Source organism: Micromys minutus, assembly GCF_963924665.1.
Source record: "Micromys minutus genome assembly, chromosome: 27".
NCBI classification, from domain to species: Eukaryota; Metazoa; Chordata; class Mammalia; order Rodentia; family Muridae; genus Micromys; species Micromys minutus.
This window is the reverse complement of record NC_137962.1, coordinates 28,859,221-28,872,613: the sequence shown is the minus strand read 5'-3', so window position 1 is coordinate 28,872,613 and position 13,393 is coordinate 28,859,221. Positions and strand designations below refer to the sequence as shown.

The window sequence follows — 13,393 nt, the reverse complement described above, 5'->3', positions numbered from 1 at the left end:
CTCCAAGCCCACTCCTCCCTCTTTTCCCAAAATTTTGTTTCCACCCATCATCCTTCCTCCTTTTCCAATGACAGGCCTCACTTTATCCTGGACCTGCCTTCCTACCTAAAGACATCATCGTCAGTTCATTGTTGATGTTTTTAATGGTGGGACATGCTAACTGTTCATTCTAGCCCTGAGTTCTCTCTCCAACCCTCAGCTTTGGAAAGGTCTGGATGGTAGCTGAAGCTAACTATGAACTTCGATTGGCTGGACTAATGTACACTTCCACCAGCATGTTTCCTTTGTAAGTTTTCCAGTAGCCATTCTCATCAAATGAGATGGCCTCTCGCTGCTGTTTTGATGTGTACGTTGTTGATGGATGCCTGGCCTGCTTTGGTGTGGCCTTTGGGTAACAACCATCTTTTACATATTTTCTCAAAAGTGGTAGAAAACAAGAACAGCAGGATGTGGTGGTTAGGCTCTCAGGCTGAGAAATACTCAGGGAATTTTTTTTTTTTTTTAATTAAGGGAAAATACATCACTTCATTTTTTTTTAAAAAAGTGTTTTTCCTACATATGGTCCTTACACCATACATATGCATAAAAGAAGATAGAGGAATAAATGAGCATCTCTACATAAAACAAGCAGGTACTGTTTGGGACCTAAGTTAAAAAAATCACAGCACAGAGGTTGAACCCTGGAAGTATCTACTGAAGCTTCTGCCGCTCTGATGTCTTGTCTCTATTGACGGTCTTCTCAGCAGGGACGAGTGGTCTCTACCCTCATGTTTATCATGATTTTTTTTTGTATTATTTTTTATGTTCAAATCCCTCAATTACATTGGTTTGACTAGTGTTTCCAGAATTTGTCAAGATGAGGCTACACCCAGAGCCTTTCAAAACTATTTCGTGTCTCATGAGCAAAGCAAAGAACGGCTAAATAATCTTTCCACACATCACACACAGACAAGAAAGATTGGCCAATACTGGGATTTTCTTACAATTAGAAAAAAGGCTAATATAATAGAAACAAGTCATAGCACATCTTTATTTAAGCGCTAGCCGGACTTTCATTTACAAACAGATATTTTCAGGGCAGAAAAGATAACACAAGACAATAATTTCAAAAGTTTTTATACCATTACATAAAATTAACCTTGCAGGATTTACAAATTAATAATCTGAGCAGACAGATAAATTATACATCCTGTAACAAAACCCAATCAAACGGCATTTAGAAATCCATACAGTCATAATGCAAGATAGTCTCTCTTTACAATCTACCTATTTACATTGGTTCCCACCACAAATAATAACAGCCTACTAGTGTGTGCAAACACATCATAGGTACTAGTGTGTGCAAACACATCATAGCTACCAGTGTGTGCAAGCACAGAATATTTAAAATATATTTAGCAGCATATAAAAAAATCAGAGGAAAGAGGAAGGAAGGAGCTATGACTATTAAATAAAAAGAAAGGAAAGGGGGATAATAGAAACAATTCCATAGGAAAATAGATCAAAGTATCTTTCTGTTAGGAAATCAACAGCTCGCCGTCGCAGAATGCGTGCCCAGTGCTAACAACACAACAGCTGTGCAGCATCTTAACCCTGAGCACAGAACTCAGAACAACTGAAAGCTTTGGTCAATACAGGTAAACATGAGCGTTTTAGCACAAATTGTTCTTTCTTTGTAGACTACTTCAGCTATGAAAAATCGCCAATAATTCCTCGTTTGCCATTACACTGAGAGAGCTTTGAAATTTAGAACCCCTGATATGCTGACAAATTTGCTGACTACTATTTGATTAACAATTCCAATCTCTGTGTAAATGTGTGAGTTATGACCACATTTTTGAACGAGTTAACAGGTAGGCGTGTTTTTTTTTTTCTCTGGGTATGCTTCTGAATGACACAGAAGCAGATTATCTTATAACTCAAATATTTCGAAGTGTCTTTTTATAGCTAGGCACAAACATTCAGCCACAGTAAAATGCGTGATTCAGGCAATACATCGATTTTAGGAAGCACGTGTGTTGGTAGATACTAATATTTCACATACAAGACAAAACAATTTTATTAGGATACACATTATCTAGTAGATGGATTGAGATATATTTCAATTGATTCCAGTCGATTCCATTAGTAATAAGTGCAGGGCATCGTTTTCAATAGAGAGCACAGAGCATCCTCACAGTGTGGGCTTCTGCCTGTCCCATTCCTGTTAATTACTGGCAATGTCCTCCCCCAGATCGCCTGTGTCAGAGATTTGACCATCTTGCAAATTGTGGGGCTTCCAGATCCTCACAGTCCGATCACTATGAAACAATAAATTTAAGATGGGCATATGAACAGAGGCAGAAATGTCAAGAAATCGCTCTCAGAGTTCCTCAGGGAAAACTTTTTTCCAAAGGGGTCTTTAATTAATGCAAGTAAAACACTTACGATGTTGCAGGAGAAAAGCAAACATAGAGATAGAATGCTTTCTGCCTACAACTTTTCTGCACCACATGGTACAGAGGCTTCCCACTCAAATATCCCCTGACCTGTGACCCCCCCTTGCTCTGATGTCACTGGTTTAGTTTTTCATCTTCCTATTTTCTTCTGCTTCTGGCTAGAAGAGAAGGTAGAATTTGTGTCTGCCCTAATCTCTTTTCCCTTCCAAAGAGTCTAGATTAAGACGATTCATTGTGATTAATGAGACAAGAAATGAACTGTCAATCCAACTACTCAGAGGAGAGAGGAAGCAGATGTTACTAACCGATTTTTACGTATTAAATGGAGAAAGGGCACACAAATTCTTAAAAATAATTTGTTCTAAGTATAAATAAGAGCAAATAAGCTGCTTTCCTGAAGACAAAAAAAAAATTCAAAATTAGTCATTAATGAATTCTTTTTCCTTTTTTAAAGGTTAATTTTTTTTAACTTAGCCACTTTACATCCCACTCATTGCCTTCTCCCAGTCACTCCCTCCCACAATCCCTCCCCCTCCCCCTCCCCTGCTCCTCTGAGCATATGGGGCCCACCCCGAGCCACCGACAAAGATCTAAGAGCAGACTCCATAACGTGCACCAATATGGAAGTAGCCTAACACTCTGGTCAGCCTAGACTCGAGGCTCAACATAGAGACTGAAAATCAGAATTTAGGAGCCAGGTGTGATGGCATACCACGGCAATCCCATTGCTTAGGTAGCTAAGACAGAAGGATAAGGAGTTCTAAGCCACCCTGGGCTAAACAGGAAGATCGTATTAAGAATAATTGTTTTAAAGGGGTAAACAATCACCTTAAACCAACTGGCAGGGAGACTATAATGAGAGAGGGATCTGTTGTGCTAGTGTTTGTAAATACTTACGGCCTGCAGTGTTTGGTAAGTGTGAGTACAAACAACCCACCCAGAGCAGACCAACAGGAGGAAACTTACTCAGCTGCAGTGAAGACGTGGGTGGAGTTCACACATATGGCATTGATGGGACTGTCATGACCTCTCATCTCCCCAACTGGCACGAACGTGTCCACATTCCAGAGTTTCAAAATGCCTCCTCTGCAGCCACTAAGCAGAACCGGATGGCCTGGCACCAGGCCCAGGGCACAGACCCAGTCCTTGTGTGCATTTGGGACTTGCTGGAGAGGAGAGAGAAAGCAGAACTTGAGAGGCACCTTACAAAACTAGTGGTCACACCAAAATTGGCTACAGTGCTGCTAGTGGTAAAACTTGGTGTAAGGAATACAGACCATCCTTAAAGTCATCAAAGTCTATTTCTATACAGTCAGTGATTTGGGCGATAAATCTACACAAGTTGCTTCCCAGTTTCCATCACTGTTGTCAGTGTTAGAGACATAATGTTAGGAATCTATAGTATCTAAAAGACTCAGAAAACACAGAAAAGTTTTCTCCTATTTTCTACCAAAAATGTACATAATAAGACAAGTTTGTAAACTCCAAACTGGCATATGGGTTAAAAGAACCACATCGTAAAGGAATTCAAACACTTTGCTAGACAATATAGAAGGCTGAGGAAAACAGGGGTTTAGTTGTATATATCACAATAAGCACAGAAACTATTAGATGATATCATAACTAGATTTTATGTGTACAAATTTATATTCACAATACACAAAATTGCAACCACAGATAAATGAATGTATGTGTATGAGAGCATCTGAACACGGTAAATGCACCTGCTGTCAAGTGTTTTGTATTCATATTCATTCTGCCTTTAGTTGCAGGTTGAAAGCGGGGAAGGGGCAGAAGTGATAATCCCTCCAAATATATCCACGAAGAAACAGATGGATGCAAAGAATTATGAACAACTTTCTCTGTTATCTGAAAGATAACAGTCAGTTTACTGATACAGGGCAGCCCTTCAGCAGTGGATGGCAGCACTGACTATTAGACTCAAGAAAATGCTCCCACAGAGGAGGCTCCTCACTCCAGAAGTGCTGTGCTGCTTGGAAAAGATGTACATTTAACAATGAACAACCACACCTGCTCTACCTCAAGGTGGCTGTATTTAATGAATGGATCTACATGCAAGTTCTCCGTCCTTGCATGTATTAGTAGAATGCTTGCTCTCTTAAAACTCTGAGGATGGAAAATGTGAAATCCATTTGATATGGAAAGTATGAAATTTAAGGTGAAGCTCCCCAGCTTCCATTCCAAATGCCTATGCTAACCCCATAGACGGCCACTCGGTGCTTTAGATTTTGGGTCTAGTCACATTGGATGTGTGATGTCTAAATTTATTGCAACTTGTTTTTATGATAAGGATTGTACAATTATTTTTAAAGTTAAAAGAAAATGTAAAGAGAAATCGGACTCCCCACCGCCTCGCCCCCAAACTGCCACCACCATCAGGCTACAGGACAGACTCCTGTGTGATGATGAAACGTTCACTTCACACCTTGTGGAGTTTCTGAATTACCTGAAGAAGACCTTTCTGAGCTAAGTCCCATTTCTTGATTCCATTGTCTCTGGACCCACTGAATAAGTTATCACCTTGAATGGCCAATGCTTCTATCCCATCATAGTGAGGAGGCTCAAAGTTGTGGGTGGGACTTACAGTTCCAAGAGCCCCTTCAGTCACATCAAACATCTACAGGAGAGAACCAGAGAGAAAGGTGTCATCATCCCATTCAACTTTTAGATAAGAGCCTCCAAGTACTTATTCAAAGCCACACAAATGCCCATTGAAAGGCTCTGCTAACTGCATTAACTGTGTAGGAAAGACTTTGAGGAATATCCTCAGCCCTGCTTCACATACTTTGTTTGCACATCAGATCTTCTGCAAACTTCAAGAAAAGAAATTAGATTTTCATGTCTGAATAAACAAATGAGGACACCCGAAGTTGAAGATGTTAAGCATGGATTCATTTGAGACTGAAATAAACAACTCATGTTATGCAGCTAAAATCAGGTAGTTTACCAAGCCCATATTCCTTCTTCACCTTCCCAAAGCTACCCTTCAACCCTTTTCACTTCTGCATGGCTGAAAAAGACAACCTATGGCAAAATAATATTAAAATCAGTCAATTTGGACATAGCTCAGTGGGCCCGGTTCTTGACTAGAATGCATGAAGCCTGTGTCAGTCCTTAGAACAGACATAAAACTGGCTGTGGTGACTAATCTTGGTTGTCAGCTTGACGAATCTGGGAAGAAGGAGCATCAACTGGGGAGTTAATTGCCTCCATAAGATCAGCCTGTGGGCATGTCTGTGTTGAGCATCTCCATGATTTGTAGTTGATATGGAAGAGACTATTCTCAGTGGTACCATCTATAGGCAGGTTAGCCTATAGATGCATAGGAAAGGTATAAGAAGCTACCTGTATAGAAAGTTAGCTAAGCATGAGCATTGGAGAAAGTCCATAAGCAATTCGTCTATGGTCTCTACTTCAGTGCACACTTCCAGGGTCCTACCTTGAGATTCTGCCTTATATTCCCTTGATGTTGGATTACAACCAATAATGCAATAAACTCTGTTTTCCCAGGTAGGTTTGGCCAGAGTTTTTATCACAGCAACAGAGAAGTAAGCTAGGAAACTAGGTGCAGTGGTATCCATTTATAATCCCTACCCTTGAGAGCTAGATACAGGAAGATTAGATGTCCATGTCATTTTGACCACTGAGAGAATTCAAGGCCAGCCCAAACTACCTAAGACCCTTTCTCAAAACAAAAACAACCATATCAGTAACTATAAATAAAGAAAAGATCACAAAAACAAAAGAAGCAAAGGGTAAAATCGGGGGAATAAAAGACTGATTAAGGGAAAGTGACCTTGTAAGATGCTGAAAAAAAGTGACTGCCAGAGTAATGTCAGCCCTAAGAAGGACATCCAGGTCACTAAGAAGGACACCTGCAATGCTCAAGGCACATCACAGAAGAGGGGGACAGAAAGAAAGGACAGAGGATGGGGGAGGGTTGTGAAACACAGTCTTCCAGACCTGACATGGCCAGTGAGCTCAGAAACTCACAGCAACTCTGGTTATCTGCAAAAGACTTTCTGAAGCCTGGGGCCTCTCAATAGGAGTCACAGATGGGGGAGGCATTCATGAGACTCCTCCCCTCCCCCAAGGAGCAATTGATAACTAATATTTACTGGAGCAGGGGGAGTAACTATGCTAAATAGTATAATGATTGAAGAGTATGGCAAGTCACCCAGGATCCAGGAAATAATCCCCACCTGCTCTCTTGCAAAGCAAAAACCCAATTAACCTCAATGGTCGCAAGAAAAAAGAAAAGAGAAGTGGAGCAGGGCTCAGATTAGTGAATACTCCAAACCTGTCACTCAAGGAAATGCAATTCAAACTCTACCCATACACACTTTGATGTAGTGGTCTTTTGAGCCCGTGATGATTAGGTCCTGTCCATTGGAGATCTGGTCTACCGTAAGGCACATAACGGGACCCAGGTGTCCGGTTAGCTTTCCTGTAGACTGAAACCTTTAAAGAAAAACAAAACGACCGTTGAGAGCACTTCAGAGCAAGAGGGAAGACTCATATAATCTGTATTTGCTAACAATATTTATTCATTGACTTTCCTTTCAACTTCAGATCCTGCCTCTTGAAACTCTGCACTGACTAAATAGAAACTGCCATACTAATCTGACAGAAGCAGGGAAATGCTTAGATCTTATCCCAAAGCTTACTATAACTTATGGATTACAACAAATTCTGAGAAACCATGAAAAGACAATCTTAACTCCTCCAAATAAACTTCAACCTATTAAATACATGAACACAGGAAAGACATGACTAAGCCTTTTAAGACTCAATTTGTAATTGAATAAAACCTTGACATCACTGCTTATAACAATGAAGCTGTTGGAGTGAGGTTATTATTCTATACATGCACATACATCATCCACATATGTACCTACGTGTATACACATCTGTACGTATCCACATCTATGTGCCACTGTGTGTATGAGGAAACAGTTGAGTCTTTTCATGTGTCATTATTAAGACAGAACATGGGTAGAACAGATATCCAACAGGTGGAAGAATAAACAATGCTACCCAGTCATGGTGGGTCATAGCCGTTGTCCCAACCTTCATTTGAACTCAAGAAAGTCCAGGCCACTCTGGACTAAATAGCAAGAAATACCACCACCAACTCGTTTGCTATTAATGCATGCTGTCAGTTGTCAGAAGGAAATGACAAACTTAGATGGAGTCCTATCTCAAAACAAGCTGCTAGAATACAGCAATGCCTTTAATTTCTAGGATATTAGCAATACAGTTTCTTAAAAACCGTTTCCTAGTCACACTGTTAAAAATAAACCTATATCTAGTTCTGCTATTAAAAAATAGATTTGTATTAACAAAGCAATTAAAGAAACAATTCTGCTTAAATCTTATCAAATCATTCCTTTTTTGCCTCATTGAACATGTAAATTGTATTGATGTACCCAAAATAAAATATAGGTTGAAATATTTTTTTAATGTGAGCCAGAAAGGGCATTGGTGGTATGTGCCTTTAATCCCCCAGCACTGTGGAGGCAGAGGCAGGTGAATCTCTCAATTTAAGGCCCTCCTGGTCTACAGAGTGAGTTACAGGACAGCCAGGGCTATACAGAGAAACTGTCTCACAAACAAAACAAACAAACAAACAAGAAAAACAACAAAAGATGTGAGCTAGAGGACATGTAGAAATTAGATTTCACAAGCATGACCAGTTTCTAAAGTTGTATTTGATATATGCAAGAGATACACTTTCTGAAAGTTCTACCTTTTAAGGTCCCACATTCTGACAGCATTTCCAGAGGCCGCATAGAGGAAAGTACCCGTTGGGTTTAGTGCAATTTGATTGATCTGGCTCTCTCCGGAAGGAATGGCCACTGTCCGGCTGGTGCTTGCAGGACAAGCTTCTCCGAGAGTAACTTGACCTGAAGATCTAGTAAGCACAAAACAAAGCCAAGTAAGCTGTTTTCAGACATGAGATTGGCTTGCAGATGAGTTCTTAAGGTCTCTGTGGACAACAGCAGGAGCCACCTCTGCTCATCACCCGTTGCGTGCACAGAGCCTGGCACAGCATCCAGCACACAGTCAACACCGTGAATGAGTATTCGCTAACCAAGAGAATATGTGTGTGAATAAACCAGGATGACATGGCTTAAATTCTTAATCTGTGTGTCTATTATGCTACAAACCCCACACCATGAGATAGAGAGGACCAAAACATCCTTTTAAAACGATCCTATGTCCAAGATTAAATCTCAACGATTATTGCAATGCCACAGGGGTAGCTCAACCTCCTGCAGTTTGCCGGAGCCCTCTGCTGGCCTGGCTCGCTAGAATTCATTCCTATATTAGAACTGGTTTCTAAGATTAAGAACCCTGGGTGGGGCATTTTAACTACTGTCAGCTTTAGATGACTAGACCCTCGACTTGGTTTTTGAAAAGCTACCCATGGTTTACTTCTATTTCCTCCAGTAAATTTACATAATGAGATGTTTTAAACTTTAAAATCTTTTCCCTGCTAACATCTAAAGTCCTGAGTTAAAAACCAGTCTTTCTGATTTGGCATGAATGAGCAACTTAAACTGAGAACTTTCTAACTGGAGATAGGGTATTCGTTCTCTGCAGAACTTCCCTATAGGGCGTTCTAGCCAGTGCAGATAAACAGAACTCTTAAGAAACTATCTCTTAACAGCTAACAATCTCTACTATTAATTAGAAACTAATTCAGTATTCTCTCTCCTCGTGCATACAGTTACTGAGTTCATTTCAATTTTGATTAGGAAAAAAAGGGGAATATCAATTTTATAATCAAAATACTAACATTATTTTTAGTTTTAGTTTTAAGGCATTATAACAAGGCACACTGAGAAAAGACTCTGACCCCCGACTGTCCAACACAACTTGTAGTTGTAACATTGGTGCTAGCTGGAACACAGGAAGTGTGCCCATCCTAGAACTCGCATGGCTTTTTCAAGTTTAGTTAAAGGTTGTCAGTACTTCCTTAGAACCAACAATAACCAGTCATTTTCCAAGGACTGACGCTAATGGAAATCACGTAATTCCTTGAAGGGGTCCGGCCCATTGCCCCCTTGTCATGCTCCACTCTTTGTTGTGTTCTAAGTTTTTCTCTGTATTATATCTGCACTTTTATGTGAACAATTAAGCATCCTCTGAGGACTAGGTAGGTAATTTCAAAAGAAAAAAAAAAAAAAACTACAAGATGTAAAGGGCCCTACATTTTCTTACATTTCGTGAACAAACAGAACTATCCACTCTTTGTGCTGTTCTCAAAATACTTACGTCAGTGTCCGAATGCACTTTGCCGACTCTCTGATATCCCACACCTTAATATAAGATGTTGACACTGTGAAGACCAGACTGGTATAATTACAGTATTTTACAGACACGACATTGTTAGGGTGAACCCCTAGTGACATAATTTCCTGTCCAGTCACGAGATTCCATACTTTACAAGTCCGATCTGAAACAAACAAAGCAGAAGAAATATGAACTACTTTAGGTCCTTTTACCAGCAAAAATTACCTAAACAACACTCCACCTTGGGAACAAAATGACAAAGGACTTTGTAATTTTCTTGAACTAGGGATCATAGGACATCCTTGAACATCTGTGGTAATTCCATGGACAAGGTAGGTAAAGGGAACACACAATAGAGAAGGAGGTCTGGTATCTGCCTCATTGTTTTAGTTTTTTATAATGCAGCAAAGGGGCTAAGGGTGCAGGGTTGGAGCTCTCTAAATCTGGTTCCATCTACTAGCTCAATTAACACAGAAAAACCATGGACTTTCTTGGGTTCCTTCGTCTGTGACATGAGGTTACAGCACATGCCCCGTGGCAGCTTTGGTATTAATGCATATTTGCGTCATGGCTCACAATCTCTGATGTGTCAATAAGAAATGGTGACTGCCACTGAGCTTTTGCCGTGTAGGATATTTTAATTATCTTTTGCACATCTGCATACCGTCCATTTCAGAGTCTAGAACCTGGTGTGCAGTGCCAATCACTGAAGGGAGATGTATTCTCTCATCAACTGCATTCACAAATCTAAAACAGCAGATTTACTCCCTTCCCTACTGACCAAAGATTTTAGATTTTATGCAGTTGAGAGCCTCAAACCAGCCTATCAGATGCACTTGTATTAAACGGCCTTTTAATAGTCCTGCTTAAAAGCTATTTTTTAAATATATATATACATATGAGCATTAGATGGTTACTAGCACCTTTTCTTAATTTCATTTTTAAAGTGTGTGTGTGTGTGTGTGTGTGTGTGTGTGTGTGTTCATGTGGAGGTATGTGCACATGAGTACAGGTGTATGTGAAGGCCAGAAGAGAGGGCCAGATTCCCTGAAACTGGAGTTCTGGGCAGTCGTGGGATACATGACTTGGGTACTGGCAACAACCCTAACCCTACAGAAGACCACTGGGCAGCCCTAACCACTCAGCCGTCTTTCCAGACATTTCCAGCACCTTTTGATCCAGTGAAGAGAAGATCATCAGTAGAATCCACGCAGAGCACAGCTTTTGTGTGCCCTTCAGCTATGTGAACACACTGAAGGGAAGACGCTCTGATTCCTTTGCAGGCAGGAAATGGGTTGATTATGCCCCTGAGGTGGGGGGAAAAAGATTGACTTCAGTATCTCTATTATTAAAGTAGGTTTACTTTCCCCCCACAACTTCTTTTAAAAGCCCTTATAGGTAATTATTAATAATATACAGATTGCTGTTCCCCTGATTTTTTTTTTTTTTAGTTGAAAGGAAGGGTATTATGTGTGAAGCAACAACAGTGCAGAAGTGATTAGGTGTCCACTAGTAAACAGTTCGGCAAGCACTGAGGGAGAGGATGATGCCCCTAACCGTTCCATCCCGCTGACAGTTCTTCCTTGTTATGACCAACAAGGAAGTAGAAATGAGTAACTCAAAGGCATGACTCTATGTCAAGCAGAACGGAATTCTAAGCCCACAGAGAAAACATGACACATAAGATCTAAGGTAGACAGAAAGCAGTTCTCAAAGAAAAATGGGGGAAAAAATAGAAATATTGGATGGAAAGACGTTCAAGGACATGATGATATTCAAGCATCAGCAACTTAAAGGGGCAGGGAGAAAACCTTTGATAATCTCAAAGATTTGAAAGGGAAAGATGTAACTGGCAGTCAAGCGCTTGGGGAACGGCTTACAGATACTATTTCTGTATCCTACAGTATTCAGCATGAGCATCTGGTCTACAAGGTGGGCCATGCACTGGAGATCGAAATGGTTATCAATGCTCTGCCTGTTAAAGGGGTTTATGGATGCAAATTAATGTCAGGAGGAGTGAAAGTGACCAGAAACCAAGACAACACATCCGTCACTCAAATTGCTAATTCTTCTTGCTCTGAGCTACAACATCAAATGTCTCTCTCTTTAAATTGTTAGCACTACTATTCATAATTCTCGGAAGGACAATTCCATAGGAGAGGAAAAATCATAGTCAGCCCTCTTAGAGATCAAAAACTAATTAAGGGGTCAGAACCACCTCAAAACACCTTAGATAATAACATCTTATTGAGCCTCTCGTGGGAAAATATTGGACAAATCACTATAAATCCTTCTTAAAAGTAAATGCTCCTCAGTAAGACATAACACGGGCTTGCCAATCTCATGAGGTTCCTCCCTGTAGGGTTTGCAGATAAAGACCAAGGATATATGATGTATACATTTTATGCTGCCTCTAATAAAGTCTGACTACTCTGTCTGTCGGAGAATGCCCTTCAGAAAGAGTGATGTAAAGAACGTCACCAGGGGCAAAGAATCCATCAGGAAGATCTTTGGGATTTAACCAATCCTTCACTGGCTCTAATAACAGAAATGGCTTGCTAATTAAATTGATACATTTAATAGGAGGATACAGTGCTGTGTTACCTAGGGGGAGGGGGAACTACACAAACAAGAAGTCAGTTATGTGCAGCCATAGCATGAGCCCTGGGTAAAATTTAAACCTATCATTACAGTCAAGGAGAGGAGCGAATCCTGTGAGTGTAAAGGAGGACCAGCTTCTAGAGAGGGGGTGAGACCTGGTGAGTGCAAGGTAAAGCTCAACTCTCTGTGGTTTCCCTACAGGAAGTAAACACACACAGTAGGACTTCTCATCAACATTTTGCTCCGGCCACATCAGGAATGGGCTTTAGCTCTAGATGCTGTGCTTTATGAACACTGAATACTAGAATCTTTCCAACATCAGGAAAAAAATAAAACTGTCAAGATGATAAAAGTACACGTTGGGGAGGAAGGACACAATCGTGAAACTGAAAGGCTAGATAGAGTGGTGTCTCACACACACACACACACACACACACACACACACACACACACGAGACTAAAGTAGGTCTCCTACAGTAGAAGGCTGGCAAAAACAACAAAAAACATACAAACAAACAAAAACAAACCCACATGGATAGAAACATAAAGGAGGCAAACAGGCTAATTTTAAAAACATTATATTAAGATCTTGTTGTACTGTAGTTCCTTTTCTTCTTCTTTTTCTTTTCTTTCTTTTCTTTTAAACTTTGGAGTAAAAGAAATTACACATAACTAAAAGTGATCCTTGACATTATCTCTGGATATAATATATATATATATATATTCCAATTTACTTGCCTGCATCCAAAAATTTCAGATTGAAATCAATAGCAGTAACTTGTTTGTAATGTAGGAATTTAAATAGATGGAAACTGAAATGGGGAAACGCTACTCTCAAAAGTGTGAGCATCGTCAGTTTTATAGACATGCTTCAAACATTTAAGGGGTCTTATTCTTCTGGAAGAGGTGACCATAGCTGTACATATAGAAAAGAAGTAAGTCACAAAGCTGTGTTGGCAGTGTGAGATCTGTTTGCGACTCAGTGAGGTAACCATCCTCAGCACACAGCTGCACAGTAAAATCACTCAGATGAC

At 40.2% G+C, this 13,393-nt stretch overlaps 1 protein-coding gene across 5 annotated transcripts in view; it reads right to left on the bottom strand.

The window, feature by feature from the left end:
* Positions 1–1,003: 1,003 nt before the first annotated feature.
* The window catches only part of KIF21A (kinesin family member 21A), a 112,314-nt gene continuing 99,924 nt past the window's right edge, over positions 1,004–13,393 (bottom strand). For all 5 annotated transcript variants that reach the window (XM_080938882.1, XM_080938884.1, XM_080938885.1 and 2 more), the window contains 7 exons: positions 10,929–11,065; positions 9,741–9,921; positions 8,209–8,373; positions 6,803–6,920; positions 4,906–5,076; positions 3,405–3,604; positions 1,004–2,300 (listed from right to left, as the gene is read on the bottom strand). In XM_080938882.1, coding sequence (XP_080795008.1) covers positions 2,207–2,300; positions 3,405–3,604; positions 4,906–5,076; positions 6,803–6,920; positions 8,209–8,373; positions 9,741–9,921; positions 10,929–11,065 — 1,066 coding nt within the window. In that variant the 3' untranslated portion in view covers positions 1,004–2,206. The remainder of the gene's footprint in view (positions 2,301–3,404; positions 3,605–4,905; positions 5,077–6,802; positions 6,921–8,208; positions 8,374–9,740; positions 9,922–10,928; positions 11,066–13,393) is intronic.